Source organism: Dryobates pubescens, chromosome 13, assembly GCF_014839835.1.
Source record: "Dryobates pubescens isolate bDryPub1 chromosome 13, bDryPub1.pri, whole genome shotgun sequence".
Taxonomy (NCBI): Eukaryota; Metazoa; Chordata; class Aves; order Piciformes; family Picidae; genus Dryobates; species Dryobates pubescens.
Genome location: NC_071624.1, coordinates 3,349,461 through 3,371,964, shown reverse-complemented (window position 1 = coordinate 3,371,964; position 22,504 = coordinate 3,349,461). Strand labels below are relative to the sequence as shown.

General features: G+C 37.7%; 1 protein-coding gene across 1 annotated transcript in view; it reads right to left on the bottom strand.

The window, feature by feature from the left end:
• The window catches only part of PER2 (period circadian regulator 2), a 39,948-nt gene extending 18,189 nt beyond the window's left edge, over positions 1-21,759 (bottom strand). The window contains exons 1-11 of the mRNA XM_054166958.1: positions 21,694-21,759; positions 20,791-20,844; positions 18,549-18,802; positions 11,829-12,303; positions 11,250-11,318; positions 7,867-8,021; positions 7,262-7,383; positions 5,736-5,937; positions 3,882-3,933; positions 2,350-2,492; positions 1,959-2,037 (exon numbers count right to left, since the gene is read on the bottom strand). Of these exons, the coding sequence (XP_054022933.1) occupies positions 1,959-2,037; positions 2,350-2,492; positions 3,882-3,933; positions 5,736-5,937; positions 7,262-7,383; positions 7,867-8,021; positions 11,250-11,318; positions 11,829-12,202 (1,196 nt within the window). The 5' untranslated portion in view covers positions 12,203-12,303; positions 18,549-18,802; positions 20,791-20,844; positions 21,694-21,759. The remainder of the gene's footprint in view (positions 1-1,958; positions 2,038-2,349; positions 2,493-3,881; positions 3,934-5,735; positions 5,938-7,261; positions 7,384-7,866; positions 8,022-11,249; positions 11,319-11,828; positions 12,304-18,548; positions 18,803-20,790; positions 20,845-21,693) is intronic.
• Between the last annotated feature and the right edge of the window lie 745 nt (positions 21,760-22,504).

Below are 22,504 nucleotides of genomic sequence, written 5' to 3'. Positions count from 1 at the left end.
CAAGTGTGGGAATGATGGAGAGAGAAAAAATCCAAGAAGGGGACATAACTATAATGAACTAAACAGTTCTTCTGTCAGCTTAACCTCTTTAGAAAGTCTGTGTAAATCATATGATAGAAAAGCAGTTTGTCAGCTTTATGCTGTCTCCTGTCCTGCAGGAAATCTTCATACTAAGCCACGATGCCTGTGTAGGTTAGCCAAAAATAGCTGTACCTTGGCATCCAAACTTATCCTCACTGATCAGCTACTGTCATCCTCTACAGTGATCTCCAATAGCTACCTTTTGATATTCTCATTCAATAAAAAACATGTGTGCTGAAGTGCCTGACCTCTCTGCAGGCAACTGTCTCAGAAGTCAAACAGTAACTCTCTCTTCTGCACTTAAAGATTTCGCCAAGAACAGCGTTACCTCTTCAGAAAGATTGCTACTGAAAACCAAAATTGGCCATTATGATGCTACTCTGTCTGAAGGTTAACATTCCCATCTAGATCTACCAAGAAAATTTCAGCATGCTTAAAAACAAGACAATCTCAGAAGTCAGATGCTACTAGGTAGCCAACTTGGTTTTCACTGAGCATATTTAAAGAAGAAAAAAAAATCCCAAGTATAGCATAATCAGAAACCATCATGAAGGGAAAAAAACCCAACAAAGTAAAACAATCAAGAGAAAAAGCAGGAAAGGGAAAAGGTTGGCCGTGTCTTCAATGCAAGAATTAAGTGAAATCTCCTGTCAAATCAAGTCTTCAAACCACTTCAAGACACAACAATATTCCAAAGCGCATCCCTGTCCTTGAAAGCTTGTTGTGATTGTTTCCTTAGTCAGATAAGCTTCTAACTCTGAAGAACTCTCTTCTATTCTTTTCAGACCTCACGTTTCCATCACCTAAACATCCTTTGTAATGCCCCAGGCAAAAGCAATCCAGAAAACAGGATTTACATGTTAGTTTCTGAGCCTCTATGCATGCCTTAAGAGCACAGGAAGCATTATTTGTTTTCACTCTGAAACGTGAATACTTCATCCAATCAACTTCCATGACTGTCAAATCAATGCAAAATCTTCATCCAGTAGAATCTGAGCAGCTTTTGTACACAGACAAAAGCAGCAAAAACTGTGAATAGTATAGCTTGAATTGAGACATCTCTGGCTGTATCTGGGCCAGCAGAAAGTGACATCAGCATATTTGTTATTAATTCTAAACTTAAATCCACAAAACTAAAAATTATACAGATAATCATAGAAACATGGAAGGCAAGGATTGCAAAGAACCTCTGAAGATCATCTAGTCCAACCCCCACTGCTAAAGAAGGGTCACCCCAAACAGGTTGCCCAGGATCACGATGTCTAGGCAGGTTCTGAATCTCTCAGAAAAGGACACTCGACAACCTCCCTGGGCAGCCTGTTCCAGGGCTCCGACACCCTCACAGGGAAGTTTTCCCTTATATTCAGGTGAAATTTCCTGTCTTCTAATTTGTGCCCCTTGTCCCCCATCCTGTTACTGGGCACTACTGAAAAGAGCCTGGCCCCATCCTGTTGCCCTTTAGGTATTGATCAGCATTGAGAAGAGACCCCCTCTTCAGTCTGCTCTTCTCCAGATTAAAAGAGACTCAGGTCCTCTCAAGCCTCTCCTCTTAAGAGAGACTTAGCCCAGACTATTAGCACTGGAATTATCCTGACTGTGAGTTTCATTCATTGCATTTATGCCCAGGTTTTCCCCAGATGGAAGGAATATGGAAGAGCTAGTTCACAGGCAAATAGTTTTCCACTTAAATATCGCAGTGTAACACATTTTCACGCTTAGTGAAAAATGGGGAACGTGCTTGTAGAGTTAAACAGTCTTCAGCAGTCACGTAATTTTTTATCTCCATACAGACATCTTTATTTAATCCTAAAAAGAACTGTAAAAAATACCAGAAAGCTTGCTTATGGGTACATATCAAAAACCATCTTCTAAGTTACCTTTCATCTACATCCTGGAACAAACAAGTTGGTGTGTGCGTAGTCGTAAAAATTCTTTTGTCAGGAGGAATTCTGGGTGCTGAGAGAAAAATAAAAGCAGATTAACAAATGGAGATCTCTGTACAAAATACTTCAAGCTACATGCTTCTTTTAAATACTAACTGTAGTCTAAAAGCACAAAGGAATGCAGCTTCCTAGCTCACAGCCCCTCAAGTAAGGGCAGAGAACAGAACCAACTAGCTTTCACCTCAATAAAACTTGAGATCACTGACAGCCAGCTTTTTTAGGCTGAAATTCAGTTGAGACACCACATGGAAATTCCTGTATCAGAACACAGAAGAGTTCTTACATTCAGGAAACCACAATACTCCTTGTGCGTTCAAAGAATTACCTTCATAACCAGAATGTACTTTTTCTGCAAGCAACACACAGCAAAGCTGGTCCTCTGCTAGTTCTGGATCTTGTACTTTGATAAGGTAAGGAGTCATCCGAAATGGGTGATAGCAAATCTCATTTTCACGCTCCTTTCCCGCACTAATAAATAAGCAGAGTTAATTATTTCAATAGTTGTATCTCAGGCAAAACGAAGTTTCAATTTATCTGTTGCAATTTCCTCATGACACAAGAACTGCATGACAGCTCCTAAAACAGCACCTAAGAATTTAGCTTTCTGAATTATTTTCCCCCCCTTTTCTTTTTTTTTTTAAGGTAGAAGAGAAGCTAATTCTGATAGTATTTGCATACCAACCACAATAAAGAATGTTGACCTTCCTACTGCCTGAAATAAAAAGATCCTCAATTGCTTTAAATGGACATTTGACAGAAAAACCCACCTCCTGTGACAGGTTATTTTGTTGATCCAAAAATCTTGATTTGTGACATTATATCCTTTGAAGGAATGAATTTATAGCTGTATCTCATGCAGATTGCTATATGTCCTCAGTTAACATACAGAGCTTTTTTCACTTAATGCTCACTCCAATTTATTAAGAATGAAGACTCAGAAATTCTTACCTATAAGCTATACCTTACTTATAAACTGTTGTTTACTTAAAAATCCAAAGCATAGTAATGAAAATAACAACCATTTACATAGATACCAAACCAAACCAAAAATAACCCCACAACTGAGTTGTTGGCTTTTGTATTAAGTTTGTAACTGGATAGCTTTTTAAAAACTAAAAAGCTTTAGATCCAATGTTAGCTGGATCAAAACCAAAATAAAAGTAGTCTACAATAACACCAGCAATACTTTACAATAGATCTAACCCAATGGCTCTGGAGTGGTACATGGTTTAGAATTTACTCATACCTTAACGACAAGTAATTAGTTATTACAGAAGTAATAGGATCCACAATTTTTGTTTTCAGAAATGCTACCAATGGCAATAAGCATCAAGAAATTAAAATTGCACAAGAAATAAGAAGTCGCCAGCATTTCCTAAATAAAAGCAACTGAACAAAGCTGGGGGTGAGGTAGAAGGAGAACAAAAAGCAAAACCAAAAGGAACTGCAACGTCTAGTGACAGCAAAAGAGACAGGTTACCCTCATGTATCTTTCTCAATGGGACATTTGATAAAATTTAAGATTAGACCTAAGTCTTTTAGAATTAAAGACTCATAGCAGGTGCTAAGTAGAATGTTCCACAGCAGCAGGAGACACCTTATCAGCTTCCTTTATTGTCCAAAAGGTCAATATTCACACTGATTAACCTTTAAGATGCAACTTCCTGAAATCACTGAGGTGTTTTTTTCTGTAGCTTCTAGGGATTATTCAACCAGAGGACATGTGTCTTTTGCCTTATGTTCACATTATGGAAAAGTAAGAAATTTCCACACTATCAAGTTCTTATGAAAGTCAAATACTTTTGTAATGCATAGCTTCATAATCTAATACTAAGCTTTATGATATTTTTGTCTTACCTGATGCGACAGAAAAACGATTTCTCTTCCATGCAGTCCTGTGTGGAAGACTCTAAGAAATAAACATATTTCACAACAGGTTACAAATTATAGGATTACCACATTTAAAACAATTTTTCCTTAAGTGATGAAGACTGAAATCTTCAAGAAGTTTACATTCCCTGAAGTCACCATATTTGCCAAACAACGTACTTCATAAGCAACCAAATCTGAGGATCACTCGCATTCTGAGACTGGCAACCGAATCACAGCTGCTTACCAGCTTAGCCTTTTGCCAAACCCCTATCTAAACAGTTCTCATAGAACGGTCTGGGTTGGAAGGGACCTCCAAAGATCATCTAGTCCAACCCCTTTTGCAGTAAGAAAGGGCATCCTCAACTGTATGAAGTTGCCCAGAGCCCTGTCGAGCCTCACTTAGAATATCCCCAGGGATGGGTCCCCAACCACATCCCTGGGCAACCTGTTGCAGCGTTCCAGCACCCTCATGGTAAAGTTGTTTCTAACACCTAATCTAAATCTGTTCTTCTATAGTTTGAAGCCATTGCCCCTCATCCTATCACTACAGGCCTTTGTAAACAGTCTCTCTCCATCCTTCTTGAGGCCCCCTTAGGGTACTGGAAGGCTGCTATTACATCTCTCCCTGGAACCTCCTCTTCTCCAGGCTGAACAAACCCAGCTCCCTCAGCCTGTCCTTGTAGCAGAGGTGCTCCAACTCCTTTATCATTTTCTTGGCCCTCCTCTGGACCCACTACATCAGGTCCATGTCCTTTCTATATCAAGGGCACCAGACCTGGAGGTCTCACCAGAGCAAAGTGGCAGAATCACCTCTCTAGATCTTTTGATGCAGCCTAGGATGCCATTTCCAGGGTAGCCACAATTTGATTTTCAAGACAGCTTCTGGTCTTTCAAAGGCTTCAGTGTGCTTAGTTCCACTCAGTGCATTTGTGAAATTTGAAGCTATACACAAACATAATAAAACTGCAGAAAATGCTTTGGAAATAACTAAATAATATGTGTAATCAGTATCACAATCAGAATTCACCATGGACCGTGTTTTGAGACAAAAGTCAACATAAGGTCCCTTCCAACCTGCTTTATGTATACATTACTTACTATATGTTTATCATTAATTGTTGTTTAGGGTTTTGTTATTAAATACGGCTCACACCAACTTAACTCCACAGACTGAGCATGCAACAGAATTACAAACATTTACAACAGACCTTGAATTTCAAGTGTCCATTTAAAATAGTTGGCAGCTATTTCTCAGCTCCTAACAGCTGTAGCTACACTAGCAAGACGGCCCTCCCACAAACAAATATCAAGTGCCCCATGATGTCTGATCCTTCACCATTAGCATGCCTAAAATCGTTTTCCTAAGGCTAAAGGAACAGAGATATGATTACACTTGGTGAATGCACCGTGATGGTCGCCGAGTACCTTTCTACACTAATCAAGGCATCCAGTATTTAATCATAACCATTTTAAAAGGAAGGAGGCAGAGTATTATATTCCTTGCATCTGAGAAATGGAATTTTAAAGATAAGATGTGGTCATTAAATTGCTGATAAGAGTGGAAAGCAAGCACTGTTCATCATGAATACCTACTTCATAATTTAGATGAAAAGGACATGCGAATCAATAAACAACATTATTTGGAAGATTTTTAGCAGGCAGACAAGCCTTGCTGATTTATGCAAGTGTATGATACATCTAGTACTGTTCAGTGATATTCTAACATCTGGGTTACACCTTCAAAGAAAGATTGAGAAGGATGGGAGGATATTAAAAATCAACTGGAGTACTCGCACGACAAAGGTGGTCAGAGAAATATCTGCTGTTGACATCACTCACCAGCTCTATTGCAAATATTCCATGATGGTAACCTGTAGGGTGTAGTAGAAGTATAGAACACGCTGACATCCTGAGGTGCCAAGAACTCCACAAATTTGGCATTTTTAAAATAACCCCTCTTACAGCGGAGAATTGAAGCAGCTTGGTCAGAGATGTACAGAATTTTCCCAGTGATCAAAGAAACAGCTACAGCAAACATATCCTAAAAACCAAAAATATCAAGTTTAGAAAGTTTAAAACATTAAATTCAGTATGCATTAGAAGAACACAAGACATAGAACTAACATGAATAATCTCCAAATAAAAATTAAGTGTTAAAAGGCATTTATTAAGTGAGCAATAAAATACAACTAATCTGCTTATCAGGTAGACTACATTTCTTAAACTACACAATAAGAGTAATTCAGCAGCATTTTACTAGGCTACAAGCTCTAAATATTATTGCCCAAAATTTTATGATGCAGAATGAATTTACTAATTAAGAATCAAAGAGCTTCCAGCTCTAAAAGTTCACATCTTCTTTGTTCTTGTTATAGGCACGTTTTACATGTATAAAATGCAACTGTTTTGTGAAAGACTGCTTACGTTAACCTGTCCATCCACTGCAAAATTAAAAAGTGCTCTAAACCACTCAGTAAAATAATGAGTAGATGGGAAAAAAGTCCCACAGAACCACACACATTCCACTTGTATCCCTTTGTGCTGTTTTCTTCTTGACATAGAAGAGCTTCCTGCGTCACAACCTCTAGTGCTCTACCCACTGACACCACACACAAACTTAAGAGCTGTTGTCAGAGCACTGATTTCACAAACTCGAACGCTTCAGACCAACTGAACAATGATTATGGCATTTGGCTGAAGTTCTCAGTTGTACTCTAGACTTCCTAGTTATTTAACCTTGTGGGCAACCTTTACTATTCATAGATACAACAAAGACCACCTACTTCAAACTAGGGAACATCCCCCACTATGCCATTATTTTACTGATTTCAGAACTTCATACATCTAAGCAAAATATAATAGTGGGAGGTAGTTTAATACATTTAGAGGCAATTATTTTTTTAAGAGCTCTTAAAATATCCATAACACACTGGGAATATGCAAAGTAATAATAATAAAAAGATCAGACCATTATTTTACTGCTAAAAATTACACTGATAGTCTCAGTTGTTCTTGTCTCATTGAGATGACACAGTATCACAGTGCATTGTATCTCATGGATGTTGAGGTACATTGTCATACGCACAAGGTACAATTCAGAGGCTCAAGTGATTTAGTCTTATTATTTCCGACCTAACTGAGAAAAACAGTTTTGATCAAAGTGCTACTGCCAAAGTCTGAAAACGCTCAGTTTCTACTCAGCATCCCCTGGAAGGAGAAGGCCAGTAATCGGCCTGAGTACCAATTCTTACCTTGGTGGGGGGGGAAGAAAGGAGGAAAAAGAAAAAAAACAAAGGTGTGCCCAAGAATTCCAATTCTAGAAAACATTTTCTGTACACACTGCAGACTTGAGTCACCATACTCACAGCATTTTTCATGATGTATTCTGAGGTTATAGTCTCAACTTCCTCCACTGTGTATGATGACACATTCAGTCCAGCAGGCTGGGATTCATTAATCATCAACAGCTGGTAATATTCCTCATTGGCTACATTGAAAACATTAAACAACTTATATTCAGAATTTAGAATCTCATCAATAAACATCCAGGTTGGAAACAGTAAATAGCCAAAATCTTTCATGGCATAAGCACAGAATGGTCAGTAGGGAGATCCTGGTACTACTCCAAATTAGCTCTTCCCCAGTAGAGCTTCCTCCTCAGTAACCCAAATGTATTTACCCATCTTAAGATATCCATACATGTGCCATCACATACTTCGGTCTGTTCGGCATTCAAAAAGCATGAAATAGTAAACCATTTCCAAATTGATTTTCTAACTCAACAAAAGCTCTCTAAAATATCCAGCCTGTAGAGAGCTGCTTTAGCTTTCAAAGAAAGAGAAGTTTAAAGGGCTAACAAATGGGAACATCACGAAAACATCTGTTCAGAGAGGTTATCAAACACAATCAACTCAGCTTTACAAAGACAACCACCGGTTAGTATTATCTAGGTAGCAGCATACTTGATTACCTTTAACTTGTTTAATGCTTTTGAGAGCATATTTCAATGTCGTTAGGACACTAGATTTGCCTTTAATTCTCTTTTCAGAAGGAAGGTGAGCTTTTAGCTCTTGTAAAGTTTTCAGCAATTCCTTTTGTGTTTTGGCTTTAGTGGACTGTTCACTACTGCAAGATTAAAGACAAAAAAAATAAAATTATCATTTGGATGCTTAGCCTCACAAAAGCCCAAATATACACTGACACTTGTCATGTACCTACATTTGTACAGCTAGATACATTAACTTTTCCAGCATTAGTAGCAACATTCAGAACTTAAAATAACTCTTAGATTAGCTAGAATCTTTTAAAATTAAAGATTTACCACCACCTGAAGTTTTATTGTAAAGTGTACTCTGTAAGTGAAACAGAACATATGCCAAAGCACCATAAAACTTTTTTTTTTTGGCCAGTCTCCCTCTTCCCCTTTTTAGTGGCATCTTGCTTAATTACTTTCAAATTCAAACTCAAAGAAATATTCGTGGATTTCAAAGGAGATAAGCAGGAGGTCCATTCAAGTCTTCACCTCCTGTTCCAGCAGGTTCTCAATAAGAAAGATCCCTGAAAAGGGAATGGCAGTGGGAGAGCATCAAGTTAAAACAAAAATCCTTGGAACAATGTATCCCAGTTCACCATGGCAATACATTAAGCAAGATAAGGAAACTTTACTAAATGCAGGGTTACGCATCAGGAGGCTGGGGACAAATTGCATTCACATTTCTTGGGTGCATGTTCAGGAGTGCTGCCTCGGTATATGTCAGACTACAGAGATCTTCCAGCACTGGCAGAAAACTCTGGTATCTCTCCCCATTATTAAGAGGTGCTGACAACAGCAAAAAGCAAAAGGAGGGATGAAAAGGAGGGGGAGGATAAGAAAGATGGATGGCAGGTGGGTAGGAAGCAGTTAAAATGAAAAAAAAAACAATCACTCTGTCTCATTGGAGTAGATTTTTTTTTTTTTAAATAAGCTAATCAGTCACAACTATTTAGAGGATTTTAGAGCTTTTCTTAAACCTTCCTGAATATAAATTCTCTCTCATCAAAAGGAAGGTAGTTTCTTACCACCTGATTGTCAAGGCTGATAGCCTAAGAAGTCAAACTAATAACTACTGTAGAAAGAACAGTCTTGGCAAGAGCACCACCCTGTTTGAAGTGCTCAATAGAGAGGCTTCAGCTTCCAGGTGACTTTCAAGAGCATCACTGGATTTTCCTGGGAAGTTCGTAAAGCATTCCAGATATATCAATCATCTGACAGGTGTTGGGAGTGTTTCACCAGAAGTGCTTGGGAAGTGATAAAGCTGACTTGTGCTAGAGAATACACATTGTTTTTCATAGTACGTAGTGATGGGAGGAAGAACATGATACTCAATCAGAGCTCATTCTGCACTAAGAAATAGCAGCACAAGGTAAGACAAAAGAGCAGAGTACTCCCTTAGGAAACATTATGTTCATGCTGTATATTAAAATCACATCTACCATGTGGCTTGACAGTCTGGACTGATGCAATCAGTCTGGGCCTTGTTAACAGAGAAACGCTCTATGTTGGCAATAGGGAAGAGGGAAAAGATCATGAAGTGACTGAACATATGCTGGTTTTCTACTCCCATGAGCATGCTTCATGACAATGGTCAGACTTTTGCAAGAAAAGAAACCTTTCTAAATTAGCTGACAGCAGCAGCAAATATAGAAGACAGGCCTCCCTGGAAAATGTTACACAACTCAAAAATGTTTTTCCAAAGATGAGTAGCAGAGAGTGGCACAGTAGCCAACCACAGGGAAGGCGTGACTTGCAGAGGACAGAACAAGCAATTTTATAAAGACAGGATCTTTCCATTTTGTTTTATGTGGACAGTGAACTAAACTAAACACACCAAGCTAAGTGGTTGCAGAATCCAAAGCCCAGCAGCCTTTCAGTCAAAGACTAAACCTGCAGCTTATCAGCCTCTTTTAGTCTTCTCTTTAAAGATCATTTTCCATCTATCTTTGGTCTCCCATTCACAAAAGATAATCATGTTCTGCTCTGTAACCTTCTAGCACTGCACCTGACAGCTGGGGAAGACACTGTACCATCTGGATTCCTATTTGTTTCTGAGCAGAGAGCTCTTACTGATAATCCAAAACAAAGAAGCATCAGAAAGACAGAAATAAGTAACTCAAACTCTTGCATTTAAGAAAATGGAATTAATGGGAAGAGTATGGTGCAAGGGAGTAATTCTAATTTACCACTTCTCTAGGAACTGCATCAGACAGAAATACTTTTCAGGTAGATACGAGTATACAGACGTCTTAACGTCCATATGAGATAGCCAGATAGCTTTGATCTGCCCAGGATTAGGTTTTGTTGTCCTGATCTGAAGACAACTTCACAAAAACCCAACAAATACAGCAGGGCACTCACAGGATCAGAGGATGTTAGGGGTTGGAAGGGACATCCAGAGATCATCTAGTTCAATGCCCCTGCCAGAGCAGGGCCATAGAATCCACCACAGGTCGCACAGAAATACATCCAGATGGGTCTTGAAAGTCTTCAGAGAACAAGACTCCACAACCATCTGGGGAGCCTGTTCCAGTGCTCTGTGACTCTCACAGTTAAGAAGTTCCACCCCATGTTGAGGTGGAACTTCCTTTGCTGTAGTTTATATCCACTGCCCCTTGTCCTATTTACAGGGTACAACTGAGAAGAGCCTGTTCCCTCCCTCTTGACACCCAGCCCTCAGGTATTTGTAAACATTTATTAAATCCCCTCTCAGTCTTCTCCTGTTTCCAGATTTCTCAAGGCTATCAGGGTCAGAAGCAGAGTTTATAAAGAGGGACTCCTGCAGCTGATCTTTGCTTATCCTTGCAGACTTGAAGCTTGAATCCTGGTGAATGGAACGCAGGAAAGAGAGATGACATGGCTGCTGGACATCAGAACGCATCCAACTCAATGGGTGAATTCTGATGTTGAAACTCTAATAGGTTGTCCCCAGCCAAGGGCTTCAGACTATATTCTGAAGAGCAGAAAATGTAAAGAAAAGCTTCAAAAGAAAAAAAAGCACTGAAGCAATATTCAAAGTGAACCACAGAAAGAAAATTAGGGAGTTAAGCTACCAAATCAAAACAAAGTAAGACAACTTGGAAGGTTATCACACAACTTACATGGAATAGCAACAACAAAAAAAAAGCCCTAAGTCAACCAAGTGGTTAATAGGACAAGCTACTGATTATGGTCAGGAAGAGAATCACAGATCAGATTTCTTGTGTACCCCTTCAAGTTTAGTCAATGCAAACCAAAACCCCTAAACCCATACTGTTTAATTTCCAGCACTTAGCCAAAGATACATGCAAATTTCTGAAAATATATGCACATTAATTTACCTGCATCCACTACTAGACTGATTGTGTTCAGAGTTTGCAATCATCAGACTAAACGCATTTGAGCTTGAACTAGAACAAGGAAAGACAGAAAGAGATTAATGTTAGTACACCTAGCAAATAACTTGTAACTTAACTTCAGCTTTATATTTCCCTATGAATGACTGGCTATCTAGGAAGAAAAACAGACTCCAAAAGCTTCCACCTGGTACAGCAAGTAGAAACCACAGCTGTTACCCATTTGTCTAAGAAGGTTCATCTTACCATAGCTTTGCTTTGTATGCTAAGCACAGTTGCATCCTTACACATAAATATAGACCAAAACTTTTTGATATACAATTAAAGTAGTTGGCTTACTAAAAAAAAAACCAAAAAAAAAGGCTAAACACACAATGAAGACAAGGAAGATTAAAATGAAGCTGGCCTCCCAAAACTCCAAAGACCACCTCTTTATGAATTATATTACATTACACATTTTTTTAGCACTTGCTTCAACCTGAAGATACGCTCTGCGTCATTATTATCATCCAGAAATTAGCCTTTAGTGACAAAAAGTGAAATTTATTTCATACTAGTTACTACCTTTTGTGACAGTCTGAAGATTCCATGAGCATTGCTGACTCTTTCCCATTTTCATCAGATTCATGGCCATGAGAATCATGCCCACTCGAATAGTTTTCATTTGTGTCATTTCCACTAAAGTCATTTCCACTGGATCCACTGCTCATTTCAATATCTTCTTGAAGAACTTCATGAGAGTGTTCAGGCTTTGCCTGAATTTCTGAGTCTTCAGCAATCATCTGGCTATGGTTATTTGCAAGTCCAGAATAATCACTCATTTTCTGTTGCTCTTTTGGAGAGAACGATGAAGAAATGTTTTCACTGATACCAGGTTGCTGCTCAGGGTTCTGCTCCTCAGTGCTAGAGTAGAACCCCCTGAACTTGATAGAGTCCATGGGACACTCATTAGAAACACTGCCAAGATCAAGAGCAAATCAAGCCATATTCAGCATTTTCTCTCTGTACAAATTCTGTTTGGAAGTACAGACCCACAAATCTGAGGAGGAAGGGAAGGAAGGAAGAAAAACAGTTATTTTTTTGTTTCCCACTGCTGACAAATCTGGAAATCTCACTGATTGATGACATTCAAAATGGTAAATGAAATTCATGGTTAATATATTTGTCATTTGAACAGTGAAAAGTTTAAGTTAAATAAAATTGCAAACCTAGCAGTGTTTTATTGTGGAAAAGATCAAGTGGAATACGTGTGGAAAAACTCCTTAAAAGGTTAAACATTCACTTGCTTTCTGGTCTCCTACTTAATACTCGACAGTTTTACTCCCTGGGTTTGGACAATAGCTGTTACATTTTTCAGTGATACCATTTTCCTGGCTTCCAGTTTACCCTGAACAAAAACAAACAAACAAAAAATTTTCCTTTCAGACATCCAGACATCAAAGGATTCCTTACTTGTTTGAGGTTGGGTTTTTTTTTTAATATGTGGGTTTTTTTTTTTCCTTTTAAGAGCAGCTTTGTAATTTTTACTAATTTTTCCATTTCTTTCTTTATACAAGAGCCACATAGGTAGCTAGACCAAACATATGAGGATACAAACCCACCTATTTATCAGCAATAAAGATTAAGGCACAAGCTTGAGAATAATTTTACCTACTCACTACCACTACATCAGAGGGGGAGGAATCATGACTGTTTAGAAAAACAGGCTTAAACCAAAACAAAATTGCCTGCTTTTAAAGCAAATTCTAATGCACCAGACTCAAAATCAGTGTACACAAATGAATTAAGATCAGAATAATACTGAAGAGTCACCAAAGCAGGAGTACTAGAGGGCAGCTGAACTTTATAAATAAAATTAAGTTATTTAATCTGGCTCATTTCCATCCATTTCATCAACTCAGAGAGGCAACAATACTGCAAAACCATGAACTAAGATTCTCTGAACAATGTAATCCATCATCAGGAAAAAATAAAGGTTATTTTTTTAAACAGAACCAAGCTTGTTCCTTTAAAATACTCAGGATTACTATTGCTGGCTAATAAACCTCTGGAACAGCAAAGTCCATGAAAAAAATCTGCAACTAAGTTTTGCCAATATTAACTGCAGCAACTTGCTTTTGAAGACAAACAAATAAAGGCTGTAACAGAAAACATTAACTTAGTATTTATTTAAAACAAATTATGATTCAACTCCCCTCCTCCCCCTTTAAAAAAAATAAATATTGAAACTATTTTCTTACCCTCCTAATTGCTGTTTTTCCAGACATTTTACATTTATTTTCAATTTTTCAGAAGAAAACGCTACTCGTCTCCTTGTTTGGCCAAAGTAATATGCAAGATATCTGTTTTCATTTGAAAAAGGAAGTGTAGTTTAAGGACATTCATTTAAGCTATCAGGAATGGTATATGAATATAAATGAATAATTTTTCTCTCTTAATTAGTTTATTCACTATTCATTTTATGTTGTTGCAATTTAAAAAGCCTCTTTGGGTAGAGTATAACATCAACATTTCACTTCTGCACGTATTCACTTCAGGTACTCTAATCCACACAAAATTCACATCACATTATGCTGTTGTACTGAACAGTAGTATGCAGACAGTAAATTACACTTCTGGAAATGTAGGATTTTTTTCTGGACTAAGTAAGCAACTTCTATCTTCAAATTACATAACTGGAACATGCAATAAAAGACTATTTACTGTTAGATGAAACTGTACTATTATTTCACAATGGCACAAACTCTGGTGGTCAATGATTAACTAGAGCAGACAGTTCAACTCATATTTAATCTTCCCAGTAGACAGAGCTCACACTTTCACTTGTCTTACCCAAGTATTTTAATGAAGTTCTGTCCCTGTATTATACTCCACTCAGGCTCCTAATGAGCCTGATTAGTGGTACCTATGTCACCATTTGCAGTATCATGGCACAGGGCTAGCCATAACTGAAACCATCAAAGGGATCAGGAGAGCCACCCACAGAAGCTGCCACTGGGAATACTTATATGGACAGCATAAAAGACAAACCTCCTGTCACTGTACAGGTAAGGAACATTTTATAAACACATCGATCCATTCTCACCCAAGAAATGCTCTTAGCACTACTTCAAGTACTGTAGAAATCAGATCATGTCTGGTGAAATAACTGAACTTACTCTCAAGAAGCCATTTCTGCTGTGTCATCTGTATTATTATGTTTAAAAGGGAACTGGGGTTGTAAAGTTCTATAGAAGATTCAGTGAGTAAAGGTACTTCAGCAAACTATTGAACTAGCAATGGGAAAGCTTTCTCGCTTCTCTGGGAAGGTTAAAGCTAATTTTGGAAGATCATCTATAACATTTTGTCTACTTCAAAAATCCACAACAAAATTGCACAAATTAACCCTATTATGGTCAAACTGAAGCTTTGGGGAAGAAAGACAATCACAGTTATCATCTGAAAAGGAGGTCTGACATGCAGGAATCTAAGGTGAGATCACATGTTCCTTTTACTCCTATTTCTCTGAGCAAATGCCACTTAGAGCTTTAGATGCAAGAGAAACATCTGCCAGTAACTGAAACAAAACTATCTGGTAGCAAACTATGGTACACAATTTCTTCCAAGGCACAGGAAAAAAGCTCTCTAAACAACCAACCAACCCACCCATGAACTACCATAAGACAGATTTAGTGTAGCCCTAAACTCTAATTAGCCCAACATTACAGTAAGACATACATAGGGAAAACTGGGCTATTTATGTGCAATGACTTTATCACATCTTTCCTACTCTTAATGCAAACATTGTGTGTTTCAGTCTTCAAGCACAAGAAATTTATCCTGCATTCTGAAGCCAGAGTATTATACACACAATAGTATTTTCAGCCTCCAGAATTAGCCATGAATATGTTTTGGAACAACCTTTCCTTGGAAAATTATTTGACCCAAGTCTATTCTGTAATCTTTGGATGTTTAAGAGTCAATGAAGTTGTGGCATAGCTAGCATATAGTGTCTTCCACCTTGAAATTATTGAAATTTTGAGCTGGTAAACCACTGATGAGTAATTTTTTTCCATCTCCAAAAATTATCTATCATCTCACCTCCTCTCTTCTCTCCCTGACACCTAGGCGAGCTTCTGTCAGGTATTTGTAAGAAACTTCAATAGTGCTTTCTTAGGAGGGAGAGAATATGCAAGCTATAGAGTAACTTTTGAGGAACTTCCTGTGCTTCTTGGAACAAGAGTTGAGTAACTGAGCAACAGTTTAGATTTCAGGAGTTTAAAAATTATTTTTATGTTAAGCAATGAGCACAAGAGAAAAGAAATAGGTAATCACCTATAGGAGGTACCACCTGAATTTTCTTCCTCTTAAAACCTGTCAAAAATGTGTGTCAGGGAATGCTTAAGTTGTGTCACTTCTGTCTCTTTAATTAGCAACCTCACAGACCTCTGCAGTTCTGCCCATGGTATCTATACAATTCCTATATAACTACATTACAACGACTACAATTCAGAGGCCAAAGACAATGGTGCCAGAAACAAAATAGTATCCCAGTAATGAAAAAGACACAAGTTCGACCTTTATAAAGGTATTTTTCAAGTATTAGCTCAGCACCTTCAGTGGAATGGTGTCCTTAGATAGGACTAGAAGATTAATGTCCCTAAAAGTCAAGTCTTGCACAAAATTTCTCGTTTCAAAATCTCAGAAGCTTCAGTGCAAAAGGCACATACCAGAGAGTAAGGAATACAGGAAGAACAAATGAGAAGAAACAAACAAACCAAATCCAAAAACCAAACACCCCCCCACACCACAACACATCACACAAACCAACCACCAACCCAAAACATGATAGACTTCCAAGAGCTTCTGGGCAAAGAGGAGAAATGTTTCTACAACAAAAACTTGTGTAATAACTAAAATGCCAAGGTCCCTCAAAGTAGCAGCATTAACATATGCAATAAGTTTGGAGGTATTTTTTCAGATATTGGAATAACTGAAAAGAGACTGGCAGTTACCCTACACCATGCTCTATGCCTGTAATTTTAGATGAGAAGTGATGCATCTGACCATATTTTCCCCTCAGACAGAGGAAGATCTTAAGTGGAACATCTGCATGCGCACACAAGCACCACGCAAACACTTCAGGAGCACAAAGGGTCAGTCATCCCAGAGAGATTAATTAACGTTGAAGCTCAACTCAGTTGAAACACCATCATAAATTGCGCTTATTCACCCCAACTACAAGCTTGAATCGATTTCCAACCCACTTCCAAACAAGAATGAAAAGGTAAAAGTTAGAAGACTTTCCCAGTCTGAGGTTCTCCCCCTTTACCAGAGTTTAAGGAAGCCAACTGCATGTCTTACCAGAGGAAGAGCTCTTTGAGATTGAGTAAACTCAGTAAGTTTTTTCTTAATTTTTTGCTTCCTTCTAAACTTTTATGGTTGGTTGTCTATTTGACTCATTGAATAAAAACTTTAAACTTCAAGTGACACTTAGGCTTGATTTTAAGGCAACTGGCTCACAAAAAACATTCTACTCTTCTAGACAGAGCAAACCTCCCAAAGTTGCCCTGGCAAAGACTAGAAATCCTTAGGATGCTGATGCAGTATAGGAAAAAGGCAACATAACTGCACAAAGGACAAATGTAGGCATTAATATGCCAGGTTAGATGTGCAGAAAATGTCTTCTGATTATTCATTAGCTACAGTACCTTTGTTATCCTGTAGTAAGCAGCCTGAATTTAGCAGCCCCAGAAACACACACTAAAATATGTATGGGCAAACACTTGAAATGTTTGAACGGTTTTATGCTTTAGAAAAATCCTCCTAAGATGAACTGTAGAATACCAAGGCGGCAAATTTCTTCTGAAATGATGGCATTTAAAGAAATATAATAAATCAATCTTGTTTCAGCAGAGGTCTGGTTACATTCGGAGATGATTTTTCTAGATTTGTTTCACACAGTGTTATCACACCTAGGTACCAGCATTTAAAGAATGAAACACTAAAAATCCAAAATTATCTAATTCAAGAACTGAGCAAGAGGCAAAGATCTGAAGGACTGAGTCGTCCAAATTTGCAACTTGTATGAACTTACCAATGTTCCAGACCGAGGCAAGAGGCACACCAGTTTATGACTACACTAAGTATGTGAATATTTGGGGACTCAGTAAGAGACAGTCAGGATTCCATTTTACTGAAGATCTTATCAACCAGAAGAGGTTTTAGGTGATTGTTTTGCAAAATGGTAGGGTTTTTAACTTGTATGACACATAATTAGCAGAGCTTTAGTCGCATCATGCAGTTTTAGAGAAATTTGAAAATTAACATCTACAATGAATGCATCCTCCCTGTGCAATTACACAATAATTAAGTGATTTGTAGTATCAAAATGTTCGGGAAAAAATGTTGAAAACCAAGCAATAATCCAAGAAGCAACTTGCCTGCCAATACAACTTCACCAGCAGAAATATTGAGTGCTTCATATCTTTATGGCAAGGGACAGAACAATTAACTGGGGTACTTTTTAGAAAGGAGGAAGACAGACACACACACACACACAAGATTCCTTTACTTCCTGCAAGATTTTTTGAACTAAAAGAAAGGAAATTTTTTTAATAGATTTCTCATCCTACTGTAAGTCATCATAAATAAGCTTCACTCTTTTTCTGAACAAGGAATGTGGTGCACGTCAATTTTTTACTTATGTCAGTTATCTATGTCATCACAAAGCCTTCTGTAAAATCTGAACTCTGCAGCATTTGTTTCATAATTTGTTCATAAGAATTCACCTTTCACTTCAAGTGACTCCTGAACAGAAGACTGGTTTTAAATGAAAGTTAGTACTATCTTTATAAAGGTGATCACTGCTTACAGCTGGCTTTTTACAACAGAGGAACTAATCAGGGCATAACCTTGGTCCAGAGCTATCCAAGTGCCACCCTGAATTTATAGCAGCACCAGTACAGAAAAAGGTCAGCATAAACACCAGGACAGAGCCCTTGAATCCATAGCAAGGATGCTCCCAATCAAATTGTTTCCTCAGTGAAGAAATTCAAATCTGAATTTAAAAAGAATTATGGTTTCAGGCTAAAAGTGGTTTAGCTTCACATAAAGTAATTCCCAGTTTATATTAAAAAAGCAGTTATGAATGAGTGTGTGTATCTCTCTATATATATGACTGAAAACACAGTTCTAAGATAAAACAAACACAGAACAATGTATTTTCTGAATAAGCACTAAAGGGGCAGGAGAGGAAGCATCTTTCTACTAACATGAAATGTAACAATTATGCTTGTTTCTTACCTGGTTTTTCTATGAAAAGCTGGTAAAAGTGTTTATCAAGCTCCCTCTCAGCTAGCATCAAAAGCATGAAGTGACTAGGTCCAGAGTCTCCCACATGCATTTAATCCTTGTCTCATCCTCTTCTACTGGAAATCTTTGACCATAACAAGAGTCCGGACACCTCTATAACTATAAAATATAAAAGAAATACCTGGGCCCCCCAACAGTGTCCTCTTCAAACAGATACCAGAGAGATGCTCACAGTTATGCCATGCCTATGCAGATAAATGTTGGTTAAACATGAAACTGTCATCCAACAGAAGAATCAGATACAAATTTGCATTTTAAACACTTTTGGTCTAAAATAAGGTCTTACAGAGTTCTTAAACAACAGAATCTTCTACACTAGATAAAATAACCCTTCTGATTAACTCTCAGCATGGTATCACACAAAGTACATGTATAGTACGTACACAGTCTGCGTGGGCTGACGCAGCCAGTTACAAAAAAGGGCCAACCTCTCCAGTAGATAATAAAACGCCTGACATATAGACAACAGGAGCTCTGAGTGCTTAAGAAGTTTGGTCAAATACCATTTTAATACCTGAACTAAATTCATCTACATTTCCAAAGGCTTGGTATGAACATTAAATAGCTTACTAGGCAGTTATAAAATGTCGATTCACAGAATGTTTGAGGTCAAAAGGGACCTATGGAGGTCATCTGGTGCAACTCCCTTCAGGCAGTCACCTAAAATCAGGCTGCCTAAGACCACCTTCAGATGACTTCTATATATCTCTAAGGATGGAGATTCCACAGCCTCTGCTCCACTGCTTGCTCAACCTCACAGTTACAGGGGGAAAAAAAAAACAAACAAAAGAGTAAAGTGTCTCCTTATGTTCAGATGCCTGTATTAACAAAGTCTATCAACACAATTACTCTTCCTAATAAAAGGCTTTCCAAGAACACTAAGAATTTCTGCAGGAAAAATAAAAGCTCTGAAAGCTCTTCTCTTAAACCAAGTCTGTTGATACATTCCACTGCCATGTAACACAAAAATAGTAGAATAAAACTCAGAAGTTAAGAAGATCAACATTTGTGTGGCAAACAATTACATCACCAAGTGCTTCATTTGAATATGCAGAAGGAATGTGTGGAAGAAAGTTCAAATCCCAAGCTAACCATTTTGGAAGACAGCCCATGTTAACATGCCTTAATTTAAAATGCTGCACGTCTACCAACTGTCAAAAGTACATTTGTGTTGGCCAGAGTTAAGGAAGAATTTACTCACAACATTCCATTCTGCATAACGTCACAAAGCTGATACAAGTTCTGCAAGTCTCAGATTATGATAAAAATCTGCATACATTGATTCTTTAAATGCTCTGCATCTTTCTTTATGATGAGTTGATTTAAAAAAAATAAATATAACCACAAAAGGCGTTAAAAATTGCTGTATATGTAACTACTTGCAGATTTTGCAATGTTTAACTAGGACAACAAAAAGGTGGCATATCTTTCCACAGCATTTATATCCTAGTTCAAAGGCAGCTCTTCCAATTCCCTCACACTAAGTCATCTCTCTGTAATCTGTATTTCCTTAATGGAGTTAAGTCTCTACTTTCTTCACTAATCAATGCCTACAAGAAATTACGCACAAGGTCCTGCCTGACAGTTTATGAAGTGACATAGTTCTTCCCTAGTTTGATTACCTCCATCATGACTTTTTCACAGATAAAGCAAAAAAGGTTTAACAAAATCTAGGTTTGCAAAGAATATCTGCATTAGCAGTACGTACCATTTTAATTTGGTATCGTATTTGCTTCATCTAGTTAATGCATTCAGGAAGACACTAAGAAAAAGCAGTCCTTGTAAACTACTTACAATTCTCATTATAAGCCTTCCTACAGTTCACCTGAAAGGTAAGACAAATCTATGCCCTAAACACAGGTTGTTCCAACCAGGCATTTTATCAGTTCAAGTAGAACTACAGGCAGTTTAATCTAATCTTCTGGTTTTCTATTATTTATCAGAGGAAATCTACAGGCGACTGAGTATGTCTGAATCACAAAGAACTGGAAGAGTTCATCCATGTATGGAATCTGGAAAAGGCCTTTTCTACAGAAAGACATCTGATTTCATCATTATACAAGAAATACAGAATTTGTAACAACATTTTATCCAATACTGAGATATATCTGTTCTAAGCATAGAAGACTTCAAGTATTAGAGAAGAATAAACCGCCTGCTTTAGGGAACACACCTGTATTACAGGATCTCAACCAAGTTCACTTTCTGTAGACAACTGAAGTAACTCCTGCAGCATTGAAAAAAGAACATTGTCAGCTTTAATAATCTATCCAAATCACATTTTGTAGTCACAGAAAACCAGCATTTTTTATTTTCTTTCAATCATTTAGACTAATTGGACCCTATAGTATTAATCTTCAAAAGCTGTTATGATTTCATCTGTATTGCAATATTACAGTACTACCCAGAACTGTTATCCTTCCCCTTCCTGTCTTGGGCCAATATTGTCGCATCATCAGATGGCACGCAACAAAACCACTTGGATAAATAGTCTTTGCATCACAGATGACACTCCTCCAGCATTCTCTTTTACACACTCAGGTGTTTGCTTTTTTTGGTTCAATAGCCATAAACTTGTCTTCATTTCAAAAATACACCCATAATTCTGATTGTCTGCTTTGCTTTCTTGATCCACCACATATCCCAATCAAGTTTAATATACTTCGTCACCAGCTTTTCACGTATCGAACGGAACATTGTTTCTCCCCCTAAGCTATCACCTTGATTACCAGAGTAACACTAGCTGCTTTGCTTTTTGGACCCCAAAGTTTTCACTATCGTTAAAATTTCTTACAACTGCAAGAGCAAGCAGAAGAGTGGAAGTTATCAAACTTCTGCACAGCAAACCATGAAGATGCAGTACTTGATACTGGGCACTAAATTTCGGTTTCCTAAAGATTTAGAGAAGCTGCATCGTTTTCATGTGCTTCCTAACTTGTACAACAGGGCTTTTTCAGCATTCTGACATCGCAGTTCAGAAGAAGTGTAACAAAGCAGCAATGAAAAATAAACAAATTGAGACTCAGAAGGAACTGGTATTATAAACCACTGTCCAGGGACAGCATAAGACACCCACCTTAATGAATGTACTAATCACAATCTTTTGAAATCAGAAAGTGTCATCATATTCCTGTTAAAAACAAAAACAAAACACTGTTTTACAAGAAAGCTAAAGAATTATTTTAAACATAAGCTGAGTCCATTTAGTAATGCAATAGAACTCCAAGCATGCAAAATGTGCGCTCCACAGATGAACACTTATAAAGACTACACAGACAATTACAGGAAAACCAGAAAATTCTACTGATTAAAAAATACTTACATTATTGTAACCTAACTTCTAAGTTGGTTCTTGAGCAATGCTTAGAGTAACTATTTATTGCATTCTGTTCCCTTTATAAACACAAGAACCCACCCCAAAATTCTGTTTCATTATCTTTATTTATTGCTAAAACAATGTTTGGATAACACAAATATCAACACAGTGTACTTCAAAGATCAACTATTCACTCATTTGAGAATATCCTAGCAGAAGGAGGAGTATTATGTAGGATCATATATTTGAATTGGGAGTGGTTTCTTCAACCAATTAGAAACTTAAAACATCACTGAAATACAAATTTCTAATTAGCTATAGGAGTTGAAAAATTCTCCAGAGTTAATTCAACCTACTGAAAGTACTAACATCATAGTAGTAGCATCACTAAGGTTGGAAGAGACCTCAAGGATCGAGTCCAACCTGTCATCACAAACCTCATGACTAGACCGTGGTACCAAATGCCATGTCCAATCTACTCTTGAACACCTCCAGGGATGGTGACTCCACCACCTCCCTGGGCAGCACATTCCAATGACGAATGACTCGCTCAGTGAAGAACTTTCTCCTC